The 22,875-nt window shown below is 37.6% G+C and overlaps 1 protein-coding gene across 1 annotated transcript; it reads right to left on the minus strand.

The window, feature by feature from the left end:
- Positions 1–10,005: 10,005 nt before the first annotated feature.
- On the minus strand, positions 10,006–10,404 carry LOC149259925 (uncharacterized). The gene has a single exon (XM_089455740.1). It carries the CDS (start codon positions 10,402–10,404, stop codon positions 10,006–10,008), a length of 399 nt encoding a protein of 132 aa, XP_089311866.1.
- Between the last annotated feature and the right edge of the window lie 12,471 nt (positions 10,405–22,875).

The following is a 22,875-nucleotide window of genomic DNA, read 5'->3' on the forward strand; positions in this document are numbered from 1 at the left end:
AGATGAACCATCGTTGCTGGTTCGAAACGTCGATCGGAAGGAAATCTAATGCGATGTATCCGGAAGATAATATAGACAATGATGTAACTCGCAGAAACCTCAAAGACAAAACATCAAATCAGGTGAAAATTAAAAACCTTCATCAAAATCAGCAAAGCAGTTAAGGCCATTTAAAAGCCTATCTGGTCGGGATTAGTGCACATTAATGCCAACAAAACAACAGCAAAACCAAGTTAGAGGTGGAGATAAAGGACAAATCACAGTTATTACAGGAGGACAGCACCGAGCTACCCAGGACAGACATTAACTCAGTTTTGATACAGCTGCCCTCAGCGCAGCCCACAGATATTTTCATGCATTTATTTCTGGATAAGATTAGGTTAAAAGTAATCATTTTCTTTCAGACCTGTTTAGTTCGGCTGTAATAGATTAGTTTTTGGATAATTTTCCCTATATATACCGACCCTTTGTATTGTTTAAAGGGTTGGTTGGTTGATAATCCTCATTAGAGACTCGCACTGGATATTTGAGATGTTTTACTTAATCAAAGATTGCTGAAAAGCTTTGGAGGAATGGTTGTCTGCTTTGTGTCTAATGGTTTGAAGAATTGAATGAGGAATTCTTGTGCTGCTATATGAACCAATAAGTTTTCCTTACCTCTGTTATGTCGATTTCACATATGCTCACTTCATAGAACAAAGGATTGGCTTAGAATTTTCTTGGTTGCACTCTATGCTCAGTTTCTGTGGCTTCTTAATGTTTTCCTCTTGAATTAGGCATAAATATGAATTCTGTTATGGCTCATGTTTGACCTATTTTCATATATGAATGACTGTTATCTAGGAATTCTTAACTGCTCCTAGATAGGGCTCATTTGTTTTCTTGCTGCTAATCTGAATGAGAGATTCTTAATTGCCCCTCATTCCTTAGCCTCTAATCCATCTCTTTTACCTTGAATGATTGTTTCGTACGCAGCTAGCTTGCTCCATATTCCTTCCTGTGACCAAGAAAATGCACCAGCAGTCCTACTCCTTGACTCCATGCCCAATGGTTCTAGAACTTTCATGCTGTCCCTGCCTCTTTACTTGAAAGCATCATCCTTCCCACCAAAAACAAAACAAAACCCCTTGAACTCAATAACTAGCCTAAAAACATAATCAACAAAGCTAAATCTGAAAGAGAGAGCCCTCTCTGATTGCAGGTGGGCTAGACCCTGCAGTCCAAAGATTGGTCTATGGTTACCTCGGCCGTATCCTTTTGATGCCGACCAGAAGGACAACCTGAGTGATAACATATCCTAGTCTTTCTATGAGTTTACCTATAGTAGGGTTTATTATCAGACTTGTATGTCTTCCTCTTGTCTTAATGCAATGGAACTCTAAACCAATATCCTAATGTATTCATCCCAAGATTCTACATCCTGTCATTCTAATTCCAATGCCATTGCATTGAATGGACCTTCTTAGAAAATTGCAGCATTAATTGCATTTGTAATCAGTGATCTAGCATTAACTTTCCATGATCATTTAAATATTTTATAATATGTTGAGGGAGATGGTACATTCCTGTACATCTAACCTAAAAATCACTACTAGTCTCCTCTTCTTTCAAGCATCCACTCTCCATACTAGCTAAATTTCAATAATGGGAAAAGTTTGGAAAACGTATTTAAAGATAATTGGAACATTGAATATTGATTTATCCTAAAACCAAATCCATTCATCATAGGTTAAAGGATAGATATATGTACTTTGAATAACATTATGTTGCATATCTTCATAATAATAAGCCTCCATAATCTTTTTGTTGCTAGTGCTTTACCAAAGTGATGAACATTTTTAATCCTTATCCCCTAGTTGCCCTGGGTTTCATTATTTCCTTCCAATTAACTAGAGGAATCCAATCTTTATTCTTCCTACTAGCCCATACCAAGTGAGAAAACTTTTTTATAATCTTATCCAACATTCCAACTTATATATATGACATAGAGAGCCAATTGACTGGTATTGCTTCAAGAATTGATTTGAAAAAGATCAATCTACCACCTATAGACAATACTTTTTTGCACCAAGTTGTAACTGTTTCTCCCACTTTTTGGTGCAACCTATCCAATGTCAATATCCATAATCATTTGGATTTAACATAAAACCAAAATAATTCAATCCTTCACCAAATTCGATGCATTGAAAGCCAAATAGTCTAGTGATTATCTTTGCTTGCCCTTGAGTAGTCATATTGAAGGTAGCCAAGGACTTTTATTTTATTTTTTCATTTATTTGCATATTGGTGGTTGTACAATACAATACAAGTATTTCCTTGAATTTCACGACTCCTAGTAGAGTGTCATTACTAAACAAGAAAACATCATTGACAAGAAGAAGAAGAATTCTAGAAAGCAACTTTGCTACCTTAATACCTCCAATAGATCCACTTCTTTGGAAATTAAATAATACCTTACTCAAATCTTCAACTACTACTAAGAACAACAAGGGAGATAAGGGAAACCCCTATCTAATTCCTTTAGAGGGCTTAAAATATTTTGATGATGAGATTTTTATAAGGATAAATAAAGATAAGGAGGTAAGGCATCCCATTACCCAATATACAATAGAGACTCTATACCCAATTGAATAAGAATCAATTGGATATACAACAACTTATATGATCCTATACTTTGGAAAGATCTAGATTAATCACACTAGCTCACATCTCTTTGGCTTAATTGAGTGAAAGGATTCTTAGGCAACTCCAGTTGCATCATGAATCAATTTATTTCTAAGAAAACTAAATTTCTTGGACAATGAGATGGAGTTAGATAACAACCCCTTAAATCTTCTAGTAATAATATTGGTGATAATCTTGTACAAATCGTTGCAAATAGAGATTGATCTAAACTCTTGAAAGGGTGTATGCTCATCCTTTTTAATGATCAATGCTATGACAATAGAGTTGATGGAACCTATAATTTTATCTACTAACCACCGATTCCTCCACAACATTTAACCATTTTTCTTCTATAAAATCACAAAATCTCGTCTAAAAGTTAATAGACCAACCATATAGATTGAGATTTTTTCCTTTCAAAAGGCTTCAACAACATTTATTTCTTCCTTTGATGCTTATTCTATTAGGTTATCATTCATATCTCCCTCTTTAAAATTATGGAATAAGGAAACCATCTTTACAATTTCTACAATTTGTTTTTTTGTAAATTGGCACAAAATTTTCATTAATCAAAGGATGTTATCAAAATATACATGGCTATAAACCAAATTATCTGCAAGTGCTTAGCATCTCTATCCATAACAACTATTAGCTAATCAGAGAGAAATTATGTTCTAACAACTGGCTCTATCATTACAATTACATTACATATGTTCTCTTTGAATCTTCTTATCCAAAAATTACACTGTAGATTTCTCTCTTGTGAATGCAAAGTGCAACAAAATTGCAAAAAACAAAAAACCATAGAAATTGTTGGAGGTAACCATAGAGTTGGCAAGGCCAAAAATGCACAACTATTGTTGGAGTTGTATAGCAATGGTTTCCGTAAGCTATCGATGTTGGAGCTGACGATCAAAAAACACAAGGCAATGAGCAAGGAACGCTAATTTGAAATAACCACCAGAGACATTGGGTCTCCATTCACTGGAGGGACCAAGTCAAGAGGAGGAGCATTGTGGACCAAAGGAGTGTCAATGATAGCAGGAACATCTGAGATGTTTCCTGAGTCATAATCTGACTCTAAGACAACATACCTCTTGACCCTCTGAAGGCATACTATAATATCATCTAAGCAATACCGAATGCTTCTGAGTGGACCTTTCAAGTCTCCCTGTCCTGCAAAAAGCCGATAGTGATCCACTTGTTTACAATGGATGACCAAGCAGAGGAAGGAGTCGAGTTGTTGATAGATTGCAACTAAGTGTAAGAATTAAAAATTTTTCTTCCTGAGTCTACCAGGGTCAGGAATCCACTTGAGTTCCTGATTCCCAATTTCAGAATTTGAAAATTAAGGTCTTTCCCCAAATTCCTAAGATTCCAACTTTCGAATCTCCTGACAAACTTCTAGAGGTATTGACTCAAAAAGAGATGCCACAGAAGTCCACCCACATAGACACCTAGGTTGAGTAGTAGTCCTGGAACTTCCTCCTATGTGACTAACCATTCTCTAGCGAGGTGGCATTGTTGCATGGAGGAATACATGAAACAGAAGAATACAAATACCAAGACTTAGGAGAAAATTCAAAGAATACAAGTATGGAGGGTTTAAAAAGAGAACGATATTGTCACCAAGACTCACAACATAAAGAGCAGTATCGTCCAAACAATTACCAAGACTCGGGAGAAAATTCAGAGAATACAAATATGTTGGGTTTGAAAAGAGAATGATATCATCACCAAGAATCTCAATATAGAGAACTGGGGACAAGCCCCACTTTGTAAACACACTTCTGGATAGATAGGCAAATGAAATTAGGATTGACACCCCCTGTAGAGTCAGGCCTCCATATTGTAAAGAGATCACCCCAAAACCTTTGATATTAGAAAACCTTCTGGATAGCTGAGAGAAATCGCAGAAAACCTTGACACTACAGACAATTAATTGAAATAGTAAAGGAGGACGATATACGAAAATTCGACACACAACAAGGGTTTTGTAATCTACATGAGACTACCAGAGGAGAAATTTATGGCTATAAAAAAAAATAGAAAAAAATCAATCGCACATTGCAGCCAAGAAGGTACAATAGGACTTTGTGAGATATTGATGAAACAGTGACATTGAAACTATTAAAATGAAATTGAAAAATTACCAGGGTACTGTTATCACTCCAGGAAGCTCTACTAGGTTGTAGCTCAGAGATGCCTGGTAACATATAATCTTCAATATTGTTCTCGGAACTATTGGAATCGATGAAGGTTTGGATCAAGCCAAATAACCGTTTCAATTCTGTTTTCACTCCAGACATGCAAGAACACCCTCAACTTGACAAGGATTTAGACCACTAATGCTCAATAGTTTATAGATTCAATGGATAGATGGAGAATACTAACTGTACCGATAGATACATACATAAACATATATGAATGGCTAGCTATAGGAAGTAAATGAAGCTTGCAAATATAATTTATCAATGCAGAGATAAGATGATAGTTATTTGGCATTAGACACAAAATAAAACATGAATAAACTATCCAAGTGCAAGCTTAGAACATAAGAGAAATGGATATTGAACATATAGCAGCAAAAGAAGCTTGTATTATTGGAATGAAGATGAGACGCTGCAAGGAACAAAATATCCACAGTCTCCAGAAGTTGAACCATTGTTACTCTGATCTTACAAATATTTATAAGCCTGTTTACAATGCTCTCGAGCCTTTTGAGGCTTGAGAGGTCTTAATCTATCCCTCTCTCTTGTTAACTGTTTGATGCCCTAGCTAGGTAAGCATAGGTTCGGAGGTTTCTTCTTCTGACAGAAGAGTAACCACATTCTGCTAATTTGCTGCGCTATCTAGGAGCTCACTCGTGCAAGCGATGCTCCATGATCGTTCTGTTTGTTTGGCTAAGCTGCGCTGTCGATGCTCCATGATGTTTCCGTTTCGGGCTGCATCATGTTGTGATGCTCCATGATCACTTTCCAGCCTCTGTCTCTCGGCAACTATTTCCCGACCTCTGTTTTGTGATAGAATGGGTCTTCAGGCCTCTGTTATCCTTTTAAATGTGAACAATGACTCTTTTCTATTCTAAACAGAAAACGCTGCAACTGTGAGAAATCTCGCCCATCTCTATTCATTTCGGACTTAAAAAGTCCTTAATCATGGCCTATTCCTCTATCGGGTCCACCCTCTGGGTCATTATTGCAAGTCGCTAGTGGCCTATTACAATCTTCCCTTTGTATTTTTGGAATGTGTTTAAAAACACTAAAAACCATGAAAAATCGGCTTTGACGGACCTGAAAAATTATATATTTTCATTCTCGAACCACTTCGGGTCTTGGTCTTATCGCATTGGAGCTGCTCCAGGGTTCCCTTTGTATTTCTTTGAAATACATCTCAAACTCTGAAAATGCATTGAAAAAGGCCTTTCTGCAGATTTCAAATTTTATGAAATATTATTCAGAACACCATTGGGTCCGGTTCATCGGGTCGCACATATACCTGTGCATAGGCCCCGCCCCATGGTGCTGCTCCGTTGTGATATAGCAATGCGATCTGATCGCAATCGCATATCACTCATGCCTCGAGCCCATGGCTAGCGCTCCTTAGTTATCTATGATAGCGATCCTGCGATGCGATGTGGGTCGTCGATCTTCACACTTGATCGACGGTCCACATTGCATCGCTGATAGCAATCGCAAGTTCCACTCGGTCTGCGCATACTCCGCCTACTTGCCTCCACTGATTGCGACCTGCCGATTCGATCATCAGAGATCGCTGATCAAGGGTGTCTTCCGCCCAAACTTAAGTCCTTTGTGCTAGCCGATTGCGATTTTCCGCTTAGATCTAGGCCATTGATCGACCAGATCTGACGGCTGCTATGCATTGGACTGTGTATGCCTTCAATACATGGTTTTTTACTATTTTTGAGTGTTTTAGCCTCCCGATAGTGCTTTTTCGCCCTTCCAAGGGCTCTTGGCATGTGATTATTTCGATATTTGGATGATCCTCAAGCAAATTTTGAACACTTCGAGAGTGTTTTGGATCCATTTTTGGGCCAAATGCCAACAAGGCTAACAGGAACCATACCCCACACACCAAGGTCATACAATTGAACAAAATAACTGGAAAATCTAGGCTCTATAGAGTCAAAGAGGGAAGAACCACCACGAGTTGAAATATCAGCCCAAAGGATGCACTATGTAAAAAAATATGAAAAACATTGACGTGGATTTCCTTGAGGATAAGGAGGCTCCCTGGTCTCAAACATTTCTTTCAGCAAGGCTTGGATGAGAAAACATCGAAAGTGAGGGAGCATTGTACCTAGCGTATGTGAGCATATGAAGATAATATGAAACCATAAACCTTGCATTGGTACAAAGTACCACGACTCATCGCCATTGCCACCCTTGACATCCTTGTTCTTTATAATACCATGGGTGAAGAAAACTACATGTGTTCAAAAGATTGTTACTCTACCTAGAACAACACAATGGAGGATAAGTGGTTTGTTTGGCACACCTCTTTAGATAGACATTATCCTTGTACTGCGAATGAGTTTTAATGCATAGCAAGCCTGCTGAATCTGCTTCTATGGTGCTTGTCAGGCCCATTAATACCCACCTTACCAACGATGAATGATATGAGATCCTCACTCTTTCCAAATGCGTGGATATATGTTTTCTGACCTCTATCATTGTCTAGTTTTTATGAGGGAATGTTGTCAAATGTTGTATTGGTAATCCCATCATGTTTGCCACCCACGTGTCTATATTGACAGGACCCTTGGCCATTGCATGTGGATTTCATGTCTTCCTTGGGTGATGTATTGGTTTCCACCCCCATTAGGGAAAAAATTATACAATGTTTGCTTTGTTGGTTCCTAGCAAATATTTTAGAAGTGATCCCAATAGTAATGATACCTAATTAATTATACCTTTGAATTTGTGCACTGATCTTCAATTATATCCTTTCATATTTCAAATGATATTGATGTTTATTCTCTACTTGTTATATTAGAAATGACTTAGTATTCTGATCCCCTTATGATAACTAAAAAACGTTGTTCATTAGAAATTTGGAATCCTCCCATTTTAATACTTTTCTTTTGTTTTCCTCCATAGATTTTAACTACCTTGTTTCTTCTTTTATATTAATATGACGTTGTAATTTAGATAAAAAAATAGAGTTAATATGTTAAATTCCACTTCTCTTAGTTATTCTTTTGAATTCTAGTATTTTCTTTGGAACAAGATAATTTTGAATTTGATTTATGGAGTGTTTTATATATTCTATGATCTAGAAATAAGCTACCTCCTATATAGACAAGGAATAATGTCTCCATTCCTCCTAACCAATCCTAAAAAATATAATTTCTTATAGACAAACAAGACTAGACATGAACAAACCTATTTGTTTATCATTGTCCCTCTCAAGTTTAAAAATAATAGGGGAGTGGTTTGAGAAGCCTCCAAACCCAATCCAAGACCTTACTCTGTCATAATATGATATTAATTATTTTGACACTAAAAATATTTATAACCTTTTAGAAATATCCTCATTCCCCACCCTAAATATTCAACTCCTATATGGGCACTATAATTATGTGGAGGAGTGGTGGGCTTATGGGTGTCTTTTAGGGATGTAGTGAAAATAATTCTATCACTCCTAATGCTTAAAATTCTTTACCTATTTCTGGTGTCTATATTGTAGAGCATGTTGAGGAGGTACCAATGGTTGAGCTTATAGCATTGGAGGCCAATCATCTACATTTGTTAATTGAATGGGTATTGATGTCCTACTTTGGCTTTATATTAATTGATTCAGTCACCTTGGACAAAGAGATGTGATATCTCTCTTTGCTCTAAGGGTTTCTTTTATTGCATTAATTTTTTGATCACATTCATTATCACATTGTTTTTTAGGAGGGTTCTTAGTTTTGGGAAACATGTAGCTTTTTATAACTACTAAGTTCCTATATTTTTATCCTAACTATATGTCAATTACTAAAATCCCAATTTGGGTTCATATTCTTAATTTGACATTACATTTTTGGTAGTCACTAGTTTTTGGGATATTTGGACACTTTGGGCATTTTTATCAAATTCCATCTTGAGAGAGATTTGATGGGATATACCTTAGAAAGCATCTTCTATACAAAGTGCTTCTCAAAATAAAACAATTGAATGCATATGCCTTAGGTTATGAGAATTTTGCAACATTTTATTACCGAATATGTCAACTACCAAGTCATCTATGCTTCATGTCCCCATGCTTGTGCTCATCCTCCTAGGAAAACACCAGTACAAAATGACTAATTAGTTACTAAAAAAAAACTAAAATTGCATATAAATGACCATTTTTCAGTCGGTGACCAATAGTAGCTAATTACAGTATCGTACAACGCCACCAACTTTTAGTCATTTTTAGCTTAGTCATTAATTGGATTCCTCAATTTTACCATCTAGTAATATATTTAGTCATAAATTTGGTCTTTAATTTTTCATTGGTTTAGTCATTAATTGTCGCAATTAAGGACCAAAATGTTGGTCGTGTTATAAGATACTGTAAATTAACTACTAATAGTCACATATATGCAAATTTTTGTCATCATTTGAAACCAATTAATGACCAAAGGAATATGACTAAATTTTAATCGTGTTATAAGATACTGTAAATTAGCTACTAATAGTCGTATATATGCAAAATTTAGTCACAATTTAATCAAAATTTATCATTTGCAGTAGTCATTTATCTTTTTTTGGTATTTTCATATTCATTATATAAACGACTGATTTAGTAGTTTCTATTCATTTCATTTAATTTCATTCATAATCATTATAAACGACTAATTTAGTCATATATTCATTTTATTCGTGTTCATCATTAATTAATACAAACTACAAATTTAGTAGTTACTTATTGATTTTATGTGTTCATTATTAATCAACATAAATTAATTAGTATGTTTTTGCAACTAAATTTTAAAAAAATTCCATACAATGTGCATGTTTATTTAGTATGATAATGCAGAGTTACATATGTTAATTACAAGAGTAAATAATATCAAGTGCAAATAAAAATAATTTCAACCATATAATTTTTTTATTTTTTTTACAAGAATAGGTATGGGTTTATATTAGAACTGTGGCTAAAATGCCTTTCATCAGTTACAATAATTCAGGCCAAGCCCATGAACTTTCTTCCACCAGATGATCAAAGGCCCCAAGATTTGGGTGCCAATGTTTCTTACTCGGAACTAGAGAATCTATTTCCGTTATTTTCCCTATCTTATGGACACAAACAAACTGATTTAGTATAATGCAGTAAAACATGAGAACAAGATTATGGAATGGAGTCCCACTCCTCGACCCCATCTCTCAAGAGAGAGCCAGCTGTAAGAGGCACCACTCTGTTGGCTTCCGAGTCAACATCCTTATTGTTCTCCCTCAATACATGAAAGAAATTAACAGACTGAAGAGATTTCACCAAAAGTCTGATTCTTGACACCACTCTAGCTAATCTAAGATCAGCAGGAGGAGAATTCTCCACTATGACTTTAATAATGGACTGAGAATCTCCGATAACATTTACCTTTGTTAAACCAAGGGCCTTGCCTTGCTTGAGACCTTGAAGAAGTGCCAAGGCTTCAACTTGGATACTTGTGGAGTACCCTATTCCCCAAGCAAAGTTAGTCACAATTCTGCCTTCCTTGTTCTTTATAACTCCTCCTTCCCCTGCCATATCGAGGTTTCCTTTCGCTACCCCATCAAAGAACAAGGTATGCCTGGATTACCTGGTGAGCCATTTTGATAGTTCATTTTCTTTCCCTCTGAATTGCCATTATTTTTTTTCCTTATGATGTCTTATTTCTTGAGAGAAATGGAGATCCAACGAAGCGCCCCAATCTAAGTCCCGCTGACTTAGGTTTGAATCTGAAAAATGCTCATCCAAACTTTCTTTCCATTGACTTTTTATCTTGATTATGATGAATTTCAGATTTTTCCCTTCATCTCTGAAAACTCTTCTATTTCTCTCAAGCCAAATTTTCCAGCAGATAAATTTTGGCAAGGAGAGCCAAGTAGCCTTAAAGCTTTCATTTTTTGGAAGTGTTTTTGGATAAAAATTTCTCCAGGTTGCAAATAAATCAGAGATAGAAATTGGCAAGATGAACACTCTTTTCCAGTGGCTCAAGAGATTCTACCAGATTTCTACTGAGTATTTGCATTCCAACATTAAATGGTGGGCATTCTCTTCGCTGTCACAACACAATTGGCATCGTGAGGGTCCATGGAATCCTTTCTTCTTTAACCTGTCCTTAGTAAGAATTCCTTTGTGGCATAACAGCCAACAGAAAAAGTCCACCTTTGGCATGGTCTTGTAACTCCATAGACCCTTCCACACAGCAGGATCTAGTGGAACATGTGGATGCTCCTGCAATGATTTAAACCCCTGCGCTACTGTATATGTTCCAGGCTTAGCTCCCCAGCCATGGACATCCTTCTTCCCTGCATGCAGAGGTGCCTTCCTATTCAACAACGTGAGCAGAGTGTCCCGATCATTGGTCAACTTAGCTGGCATGGGCGGCAGGTTCCAACGCAGCCAAGTGTTGCCTATCCATGTCGAGACGTCCCAAAGTGTAAAGAGCCCAGTGCCATCCAACCACGAATGCAGCTCTTGAAGGGATCCGTTGCTCGATAGGGGAGGGTACATCATGATACTGTCATCCCAGAGATTGATTTCTTTTCCATTACCGGGTATCCAAAACATGTTGTTTTTAATTAGAGGAATTGCTTTGTGATAGAGTTTTAACAATTGCGAACCAGTGGTGGGCAGGGAATTGTGCAAGCATCTTTTTCGCGCCCCAGTAAAATAATTCTTCCATAATGTTCTTTGCGACCAGCTTGGATGAGGACCAATGATTTTCCAAAATTTTTTGGTTCCCATGGTTGTGTTTTGAAGACTGAGATCCTTAAAGTTCAGACCTCCTTCATTCAAGGGCTTACAGATTTTATCCCAGCTTACTAATGGGATTCTTCTTTCATTGTGATTGCCACCTTTCCAAAAGAATTTGCGAATGAAGGCTTCCATTTTCCCGATGATGCCAGTTGGAGCTAGGATAACAGAGAATTGGAAGATGGGTAGACTACTGAGTACAGATTTGATGAGAACTATTTTGCTGGCAAGATTTAGCCAAGTGAATCCCCAAGCTTGAATTTTTGCCTTGAATTTGTCTAGCAAAGGGAACTAGTCTTTGTTGTAGGCAAGTTTGTGGAAGATAGGAAGGTATAGATAGATAAAGGAAGTCCAATTGAGGGAGGCAGAGAAGCCTAAAGTTCTAGAGATGGTGGTGAGGGTGCTGGTAGAGATATTCCAACAGAAAACATTGCATTTCCCTTTGCTTAAAATGCTTCCTGTAGCTTCACAATATTCATCCAGTACTTCCTTGAACCTTAAGGTGGATCGGGCGGAGGCAGCCCCTAGCAGGAGAGTATCATTGGCAAACAGAGCATGGTTTACATTTTTAACCCCTCTGGCAATGTTGAGCCCCAAGATCTCTTGATCAACCAGCTTCTGATCTAAATAGAAGCTCAGGACAGAAACATGGAGGACAAAAAGAAGCGGGGAAAGGGGAAAATCCTGCCTGAGTCCTCTTGATGCTTTGAAAAAGTCTGCTGCTCTCCCATTCACCAAGGGAGCGATCCGAGGATCAACAATACAAGCTCAAATCCAATTGATAAAATTCATTCTAAAGCCAAATTTTTGCATGACTTCCCAAAGAAAACTAAGTCTAACTCAATCAAAAGCATTTGCCAAGTCTAGTTTCATTACCATACCTTTCTCTTTGCATTGTAGGCTTGAATGAATTGGATCTTGAACTAGGATGAAGTTGTCCGCAATCTGTATCCCTTGAACAAACTCGCCTTGATTCTCTGGAATGATGGCTAGGAGGATACCTTTTAGCCTATTGGCGATCACCTTTGTGATTAATTTATATCCAATGTTGCAAAGAGAGATGGGACAGAACCTATTGAAAGCCTTAGCACCCTTTTCCTTGGGGATGAGGGCAAGGAAGGTAGAATTGGTGTTGCCCCCTATTTTTTGGCAATTTTGAGATTTCAAGATCATTTTGTAGAGGTCTTTTTCCATAATCTACCGACAGGATTAGAGGAATCTTGCAGTGAAGCCATCTGGGCCTGGGGCTTTGTCGGGCTCCATGTTGAAGAGAGCATCCTTTATTTCTTTTATAGTGATCTTTGCTTCAATATGCTGATTCATTATGGGGGATATCTTAGTAGGGACCGCCCCCAAGAATTTGGAGTTTGGGTCTATCACTCCTTCTTCACTGTAAAGTTTTTTAAAGTGAGTGAAAGTTGCTTTCTTGATGCTCTTGAAATCCTTGTGGATAGAGTTCCCTTCCTTAATTTCTACAATAGATTTGAAGCTCTTTCTAGCTTGGGCTTGTTTGTGGAAGAAGGTGGAATTTTGTCTCCCGCTTTAAGTCATAGACTCCAAGACTTTTGTCTCCAATATTCTTCCTCCGAGAGGCAAACTTTATGGAAATTTTGTTGAAGATTGGCCTCCTTATTTAATACATCTCTAGTGATTTCTTCATCTTCATTTTGAGCATGATGCTAATTGAGTCTGTCTTGGGCCAATTTCCTCTCTATTGCAGGGTTGGGGAGGGATTTGGCCCATGATTTTAGGACAACATTTAGTCTTCTAAGCTTTTCCTCCCAGTGGTAGAAGGGGGAGCCCTTCACTGGCATTTTCCAATAATCTTGAACCAAGTTCAGAAACTCAGGATTCTTGACCCAAAGTGGACTGAATCTGAAAGGAATAGGGCCAAGATCATTATGATCCAGTATCTCAAGCTTAATAGGCTTGTGATCTGAAACCCTACAAGGGAGGATGTGCATTCTGGACTCGAGACCAAGCAAAAGAAAGGAACTCTGCACCAGAAATCTATCAAGTCTTGCAGCAATGTGTCCGGGGCCTATACTTTTGTTAAACCAGGTGTACTTACCATTGGAAGGAGAAATGTCAAGCAGATACCAGTCCTGCATGAGATCCTCCACCCACTCCCTTGCTGGATCCCTTATGATACTACCTCCTCGCTTTTCCTCTGCATGCAAGGTGAGATTTAGATCTCCAGCAACTATGATGTTTTCCAAATTCTCTGATTCCGACAGTTGCCTGATGGAGTCCCAACAGGCCCTTTTCTCCCCTGCGTTCACTGGGACATAGACATTGAAGAGACAAAATTCCTCCCTTAAGTCCACGTGCTATAGCTTCAGAAAAAACTAATGGGTATTGTGGATCTCTGTGACCAACAAATACTTGGATATATTCCAGAGAGAGCCCAACTCCCCAGAGGCTCCCCGTGCTGAGATGGCTTCACCTTTGTCTTCCTTCCAAAATTTTTTACTGATTTGGAGAAACACGCTGTCCTCCATTTTTGTCTCCTAAATTAGAAGAATATCTGGGGCTTCTATTCTTATAAGACTTCTCATTTCTTCTTCTTTCACTCTACTCCCCATTCCTCTACAATTCTAGGAGACTATCTTCATCATTTATTTTTATGTTGATGGGCCCCCTTGGAACTTTGTGCCTGATTTCTTGTCACGTTCCGATTTTTAGCAAGGAGTTTCTCCAGAGTGGGCTGACTACCCTGAAGCTTGCCTTTGTAGGTTTCCTGTCCTCTCTTTTCTCTAGCAGATTTGCGGCCCCGTGACGATCTTCTGACCGATGTTTGTGAATCTCCTATTTCCCCTTCCTCCTCTGATTCCTCCGAGACTTGTTCCTCCTCGTTGGCTTCTGCTTGTTTTTCCTTATGTCTTTCAGTAACACTTTCTCCTAGCCTTGATCCTAATGAGGTCCTTTATCTTGGGTTTTATCTTGCATTTCCTCTTCCTGTGGAACCTCTTCTGCAGAGCTTAAGATCTCATACCTGTTTTCTTGGCTTTTCTGTGGAGGTCCATTTTGGGCAGAGGCCGGCTGAGGGCCTTGGCCATTTGGGGCCCTAGTTTTCTTGTGAGAGGTCTTTGTCCTCTTAACTTGATTCCAACTGTCCTCCTTCCCTTTCTCTGCTTCTCCTTTGTTCGGGCACCCTCTAGCAAAATGGCCGTAGATGTGGCATTTGCGGCACTTGAATGGGAGTTGCTCATAATCCAGCTTTTGCACATGCGTCCAGCTGCCAACATTTATTTTAATGGCCTTCGGAAGTCCCACCTCTAAGTCGACCTCAACACATATCCGAGCACAGTCATAGTGATCCTTGTTGTTTTCCCTATTGATGAATTTTCCCAGGGCATTGCCTATGTGCTTGAGGGAATCGCAGTTGTTAGATGATCCAAAAATACAAATTTTATCATAGGTTATAAAATTAGAATAGAATAATTATTAATTTAAGATATTAAATTAATAATTATTATTCTAGAATGTTTAATTATTTAATGGAGACTTTTATAATTAGCATATTGTTGTAACTAGATATGACTCTCCAAATGTGTCGTATCTTAGGCTCTATTATAGGAGATTAGTTAGCTAGTTGGTTTGAATAGCATTTATTGTAAATGGACACTTGTTATTTAATAAGTGATCCATAATTAGAGGTAGTTAGGACATGGAGCTTATAAGTAGCTCATTGCAAGAGTGTTTGGTTGTTCGGGTGTAAACTCTTGCAAAATCAATTATGTAATTGTTTTTTTTCTGATTAATAAAATTACGTGTCTGAGGACACTTCTGCCATTATTGTGGTATCAGGGCTCCAGTAATGCTGCAGTTGATTTGAGGAAGAGATTCCAGTAGTTGATTTGAGGAGAAGATTCCAGCTCTATCAGATCGTGGAAAAACTCAACTCCGTTGAAGTGATCAGCAAAAGATTGCTGCAAATGAAAATGTTGCTTCTGCGCGTCAAGAGAGAACGACTAGATACAAATCGAGGTATCTTTAAAAAATTCAGAAGAGAACTGCATTGGTTCCACGGATAAGGTAACTTTGTCACGTTTGCGTGTATGGCTTTCTGAACACTTCGCCTTTTAAGATAGGTGTATATATAGTCTTCCATGCAAGGATCATATCCCGGAATTTCAATTTTTTTTCTTCCTTCGATAAATTTTTTGAGCATAAAGGAGCATAGATGCTGTACGGATCGATATTTCCCATCTCCGTATACATTTTTTTTTCAATTCTGTGCACAAATTCGAATTCACATCTGCTTTAGTACAGCTATCGATTAGAGCATTATAAGTTTCATCCGATATCAATGCATGTGTCCACGGGTACATAAATTCTCCAATGCCAGAACATGATATCGAACAAAAGAAGCTTCTAGGAGGGGAAATTTGGTTTTGCGGCCGTTCGAGGAGCTTAAATTATTGAATGCTGATCCCTGCTTCAGAGGCCGTACATAAAAAAAGGGAAAGGTTTGGAACGTCTTTACACTGTGGATCGTCGGAATCTTGATTCCAGCTTTCGTTTGAATTGCTGGAAATTTGCGAGTTTCTGCTTTGCAGTCTCTTCTTTCTGTTAAATAAGCGAGGCTGCATGCATTTGAAACTCTTCCTTCATTCTTGACTGTTTATATGGGGGACCACATGCTGACGGATGAGTTGTCAAGGTGGAAGAAAATGTATTGACATGAACAATGGCTCTAGCCCGTATTCAACACTATGTTCTTTGTCTCCAATTATTCTAGCGCATGGTTGGAAAACTGGAGATTTTTTTTTTTTTTTGAAACATCAAAATAACTACCAGCAGTGAAAGTGCCAAAGTTCGACTAAAAATGTGGAGACGGGACAAGGTGTGGCCATCAAGGTGCTCAACAAAGAGCGAATATTGAAGGATAAGTTGATGGAGCAGCGTTGCCAGCTTGCCAATTAGTGAAGCCAGCGTGAGCCAACTTGCCAACAAGAAGCCTGTCAGCTTGGATCATAAATATTTTTTTTGTAATATTAATGCATATTGTATTTTGGAGAGATCTAATGATTTGTAATTTTGGGGATTTATTGTTAGTGGAGAAATAAAGCCTTAGCTCTTATTAAATCGTCTGTGAATGATGAAATGTATGTTCATATAGAAAATGCCACGGATGCATGGACTGCCTTGAAAACTTTTAAAATTCCAACAGTGCACTGGGAGGTTCGGGAGCCGAACCCAGATAGGGACTACCGTCGGAACATCCACAGTAGGATCAAAGTCTGGGGTCCATTTTTTGAGGTAGAGGCCCCGAGGTCCCATGAAATAGGGACCATTCCTGAAAATCAAGTCTTTATCCTCCTTTGTGTTGAATTCAAACAGAAAGTAGCCTCTTCCCAGGAAGTATGAAGTTACGTTGTTCTTGATCAGCGGGATCCAGTTCTTAACAACCCAGATCTCCGTCGATTTTGGATAGGGCCAAAGGCTCGTGAACTGACCCACTAGGGCTCGATCTGCCAGGGACAAGGCGACCTGGATCGGGCCCTCAGGAGGAAGGGTGAACTCTAGTACATCCTCAAGCTTTTTGACAAACTTGGCGGCTTCTGACTTCTTCTTCTTAGGCAAAGAAGCTAGCATCGAGTTGAACACAGCTTGCACGACAGGGGGAGGAGGCGGCGAAGGAGAAAGAGGCGATCCCTGGGTCTCCATGATCTTGTGTTATGAAACCAGCTCAAGAAAAGATAGAAAAGATAGATCAACGCCTTAGAATTCAGCCTCTTCGAGGGGGCAACCTCCTTTACATTACATAAATGAACAATTCTTGGATGATACAAATGAAAAGACCTCCTTTCTATAAATAGGAGTCTAAGGGGTTATAACATAATCAGAGCCGACGTAACAATAATAATGTAAGGGCACAATAATAACAATAGTGGGCTTCTATGGGGCACAACAGTAACAATATGGGCACTACATGGGTACATCAATATAATAAGTGGGTTATACTAATAACAATAAGGGGTTACACTAGTAGTATAGGGGCCTAACATGCCCCTCTCCTTCAAAAAGCATTGTCCTCAACGCTTGAGTAGTTCTTGATGCTTCTGTATAAAATTCTTGTCCTCTCATGTGGAATATTCAGCGGTTAAGTTCTTCCACTTGATGAGATACTCTGAAATTGATCGATTTCGTAGCTGTCGGGTTCTTGTTTCTGTGACTGCTCCAGGTTCCAATATGATTTTTCCTTCCTCTTCAATTTCTTGCAATATTGCTTGAATTGGGATCTTTTGCAACTTTTGAATAAGTGGCCATACTTCTTCGTCCTTCTTCCATTCATCCCTTGCTTCGTTTATCCAATCTGGTTGGATAATATAAATAGCACAAAACAATGCTTCCACGTCTTCATCCTTGAAGAGTCTTCCCATTCAATAAGGTCGCCATTTTTTAAGTGCATGTAGTATTGCCAACATTTCCTTCTCATAAATAGCTTGCTTGAGATGTAGTAGTAAAAATACCCAATCACCTACATCAAAACATTTTTCACTACGATGTTGATCTACCTGTTGTTTCGTTTGATTTTGCACCGAAGTGGCGTTATCCTTTAAAAGTTGGAGAACTTGCTGTTGATGCTCGATGTGATCTTTCTCTGCTTGAACCTTTTTCTTCTTGATATGTCCTTCTATCTTTTGAGGAGTGGTAATTTCTTCCAGTCCTTTACAAGATATGGTCGGATTCATTTCTTGATGCTCGATGTGATCTTTCACTTCTTGAACATTTTTCTTCTTGATGTGTCCTTCTATCTTGATAGTTTGAGGAGTGGTAATTTTGTCCATTGAATTACAAGATATGGTTGGATTCATTTCTTCTTTCTCGATGTGATCTTTCACTTCTTGCACCTTTTTCTTCTTGATATGTCCTTCTATCTTGAGAGTTTGAGGAGTGGTAATTCTTGCCAATGCTTTATAAGATATGGTCTGATTCATTTCTTCTTTCTCTGGGGTGGTGTCCTGGCATATATCCTCTTCTTTTGATGTTTCTTGATCCTTTTCTTCCTCCTCTTCATATTCTATGTAAAATAATTTCTTCTCAGCACACCTATGACCTTTAGTGCATTTGCTATCACAATTGTAACAAAGCCCTTTTTCTCTTTTTTCTTCCAATTTTTGTGGTGTAACCCTTGTAGGTTGTGGAAGGCTGGGAGAAACAACACTTCCATCTTTATAGTTGTGAGGGGTATGCTTCATGGTTTCCATAATTTTGCTTTCCATTATGTCACAAAGCCCTTTTACTCTTTCCAATTGTTGTGGTGTTTCTCTAAAGAAGGTGTTGCTCTTTGTATCCTCATAATGTGCTATCATGTCCTCCGTGAAAATTGACCATGTAACAAGTTTTTTACGAGAACAAAGCCCTTCATACCATAAAAATTGATCTGGTTCTAAATATGAAGATGCAATACATACCTTTTGTAACAGTTGTACACCATGTAGATCAAAATATTGCTCCATCTGAAGTATCCAATTTACCGGATCCTTGCCATCAAACTTCCTCATCTTGCTTTTTCTTGATTTTAGGAGCTCAACCTTGAAACGACTGTAACTATGTACTTTCAGATCTTTAAGTTCTAAAATTGTGAGCTATAGTAGCCCTCTGTGTCCTCTTTCCAATGCCACCATTCTGATCCAAATTGGATTCTCTAAGAAAGAGTTATGCACAATCTCCCAAGATGACTTGATTATAGACCTTTCCAGAAGAGCGAAGTTGTATGAAGTGCCACGTGTACAATTTTCAATATTTGGTTCTGAAAAAGATATACAAGAAACTACAGTCCGTCATCTTTCTGTACCTTCTTATGAAATTTCAATCTGATTCCCAGAGAGAAAGTTATGACAATTTTCCCCAGGTCACCTGTTTTGAATGTAATTCAGGAGTCTACAACAAGACCAACTTCCACAGATCATATCTCCGAAAATATCGTGTGAAAAGCTCTGAAATTCGGACCCAAGGTTCAGCGTGATTTCTTCTCAAATGGGTTTTGTTTTGTGACTTCTGAAACATCACAGAAAAAAATTTATAGTGAAAATGCCACGATGACCTGTTTGGAGCAGCGAAACCCTAGAATCCAAAGCTCTGATACCAAATGTTATGAAACCAGCTCAAGAAAAGATAGAAAAGATAGATCAACGCCTTAGAATTCAGCCTCTTCGAGGGGGCAACCTCCTTTACATTACATAAATGAACAATTCTTGGATGATACAAATGAAAAGACCTCCTTTCTATAAATATGAGTCTAAGGGGTTATAACATAATCAGAGCCGACGTAACAATAATAATGTAAGGGCACAATAATAACAATAGTGGGCTTCTATGGGGCACAACAGTAACAATATGGGCACTACATGGGTACGTCAATATAATAAGTGGGTTATACTAATAACAATAAGGGGTTACACTAGTAGTATAGGGGCCTAACATCTTGAGGCCCGTGTAGCAAGCAGATCTGATCAAAGATTACTACTAGCCCTAGCTGTGCTTTGACAAGCAGCAGGGAGACGCTGCATCTCACAGCTGAAGAGGGAATCACTAGCAGGATCGGATCAGAGCACGTTCAGAAACGGTACTGAGGGGCGTGATGCCCAGACCATGAGCATGATCGACTGAGGAGGCTACATCCCTAGCTGCATGCAGAGCAATGGTAACGCAACAACTTGGAGGTGCAGCGAAAAAATTTCAAGAATATGATATGTTATCTGTTTAACTTATCCTCAACCACATAAATTTTAGTATATAAAATATCAAGTATTACAATGTTAGTTTCCAACTTAATATCAGTTGGACTACAATTTACACATGAAATATTGTTTCATCATTTCAAAAAATTATCACCGTGTTGCCAAAGCATTGCAAGTGAATTCACCAACTTTAAAGGCTTGACCATCAGTCTCTATGAGTGTGTCTTATGGAATATATTGCCGCCTCTAAGTTTATCACTAGACAGATTCTCTTCTCTCTCTCATTTTTCATTTGTCGCTCTAGTGTTATTGTTATCCTCTTTCTTCAATTGCTGCTTCTCACATCAATATTGAGTTCCTCTCTTGAAAATGAAAGAAGATACAATGCAGAATATAAGACATGAAAGACGATCAATACTTGAGTATAAAATAATGTAGACTGTAAAAGATTTATACGACATATACCTCAACATTCGATAGTGGAAACTATGCAGCTAGATGACCTATATAAACAAAGAAAATAAAACATCACCATAGAAAATAACACCTTAGGAACTTAGTATTCAACCTTCAACAAAACCTTAGGCACAATCATACCAACTAAGTTACATGTTAAAAATATCAGGCAATATATAACTTGTGAAAACAAATGGAAAAAAAAGACCAGTGTAAAAAATATCCTTATTGCTTGTTCTAAAAGAGTCATGTTCCTTAAATTTGGATATTATTTTTCCCACAGTAAAAGTTCCTCGCTATTATGACCTATGCTTTTAGGATCATGAGATTGATCCAACATCATATTGGATTATGGAGACAAAATGATTCAACTTTCCAAGATGAGTACCTCACTTGGTTGAATGAAGGTGTTAGCTGTGAGTAGTGTCAAAACCTTAGGGAAGAAGAACACTAAGGCCTAAGAAAATATATAACCACTTGTCCATTGAAAGAAAAAATTTCAATCCCACAATGGCCTCTAGGAGTACATTTCATTGGATGGATATCGCACTCTGAGAGATTATTGTCTAATACAATGAGAAGTGTACATATATTGTCACAATGCCCCTCACAGTCAGACCCTATAGTTGTGTCCTATAATATCAATCATATTATACTATTTAATTATAAATTATGACTATCAAATAATTATTAGTTTGAATAATTAGTCTAAAATTATGTTTTTAGTATTTTTGTATACATGAAAATATTCGGAAAAAAAAAAAAACCTTTTGTGACTAGTTAATTTCGAGTGAATCTAAATACATAAGAAAGTATGGTGCCTCGGTGTTTCTCTAGCAGTTACCCGCTCATTGTACCAATTTCTCCCATGTCCTCTACTTCTTTTAGTGAATTCCTCTTTGATGATGTTAATGCCAATGCAATGGAAATTTATCCTTGATGTTTTTCTGAGCCAAAGGGAAGCTCCAAAAGTAACAACCAAAAGGTGGCCTCAAATATATTATTGGGGGCCAAAATGCAGTAATTATATGACAAGTCAAGAAAGATTGCACATTAATAATCTTCCCTTTAATATTGATTAATAATTTTTTTGCATGATCATGTAATGCTAAAGTGTCAAGTAGGGACAATTAAAATGAGTCATCCGTCAATATCACCTTTGAGAGTGCTCAATAGTTAATACTTCCTATTACACACACATTAGATCACCAACTTGAAGGATATCAATATAAACACAACAAAAATGAAATTAAAAGAAATGCTAGGATGTCAAATGTGACTAATCTTGAGTCAAGAAAATACCAAGCCCTTCACATTATCAAGGAATTTTTAGGCACTAAAATAGAAATCCTTCCATTGCATCATTTTCCCCTTTTCTGTAATTTATTTAATTGAGAACATAACTTTCAGAAAAACAATTCATTGAAAAAGGTCTCAAAATCCTAACAAATGCTTGAGTGATTGTTGTATCAATTAAACAGAAAGGAAATCGTGCGATATGATTTTAACTTATGGAATATATTGAAGAATATGAATCTTTCTCATCCCTTGCTCCTAATCAAATTGTAATCTGTGGGTTCCAATCAAGTAATCAATTTCCCTCCAAGAGAGTTAAGAGATCACTTTGGAGAAGGAATTATAGAAGCATTGGGATAGTAGAAATGGAATTAACTAGGAGAAAAATGAAGCACTTTAGTGGGTGCTCCAAAATATTTGAATGCAACTGAAAATGATTTTATACTCCCTCCGCACATTTTAAAACAAAAATCATTCAGTTGCATCTCATTTATTTTCCACTTTTCTGTAATATGTAATTCTTTGTGCAAGAATAAAGCATTGATAAATATTGTCACAAAAGAGGACTCTTCATAATCCTAATAAGTCGAGCTCTAACAAATAAACAATTTCATGTAGTGAATAAATCTTACATGGTAGATTTCAGTGATTAAAATGACAACTTTATTCTTAATCTCATTACAACAAAAATAAATTCAACCCTAACTAGTTGGGATCTAACAAATCAAGAATTTCATGTAGTAAAGTAAACTTACATGGTAGATCCCAATTATTTTCAATGACAACTTTATTCTTAATCTTATTACAACATAGA

Source organism: Pinus tabuliformis, chromosome 6 (genome assembly GCF_031772625.1).
Source record: "Pinus tabuliformis cultivar Carrire ecotype Pingquan chromosome 6, CPIR1, whole genome shotgun sequence".
In the NCBI taxonomy this organism is placed as follows: Eukaryota; Viridiplantae; Streptophyta; class Pinopsida; order Pinales; family Pinaceae; genus Pinus; species Pinus tabuliformis.

Excerpts from the sequence above, each read along its gene's own strand:
- LOC149259925 (XM_089455740.1), bottom strand. The coding sequence starts at position 10,404 with ATGGCAGGGGAAGGAGGAGTTATAAAGAACAAGGAAGGCAGAATTGTG.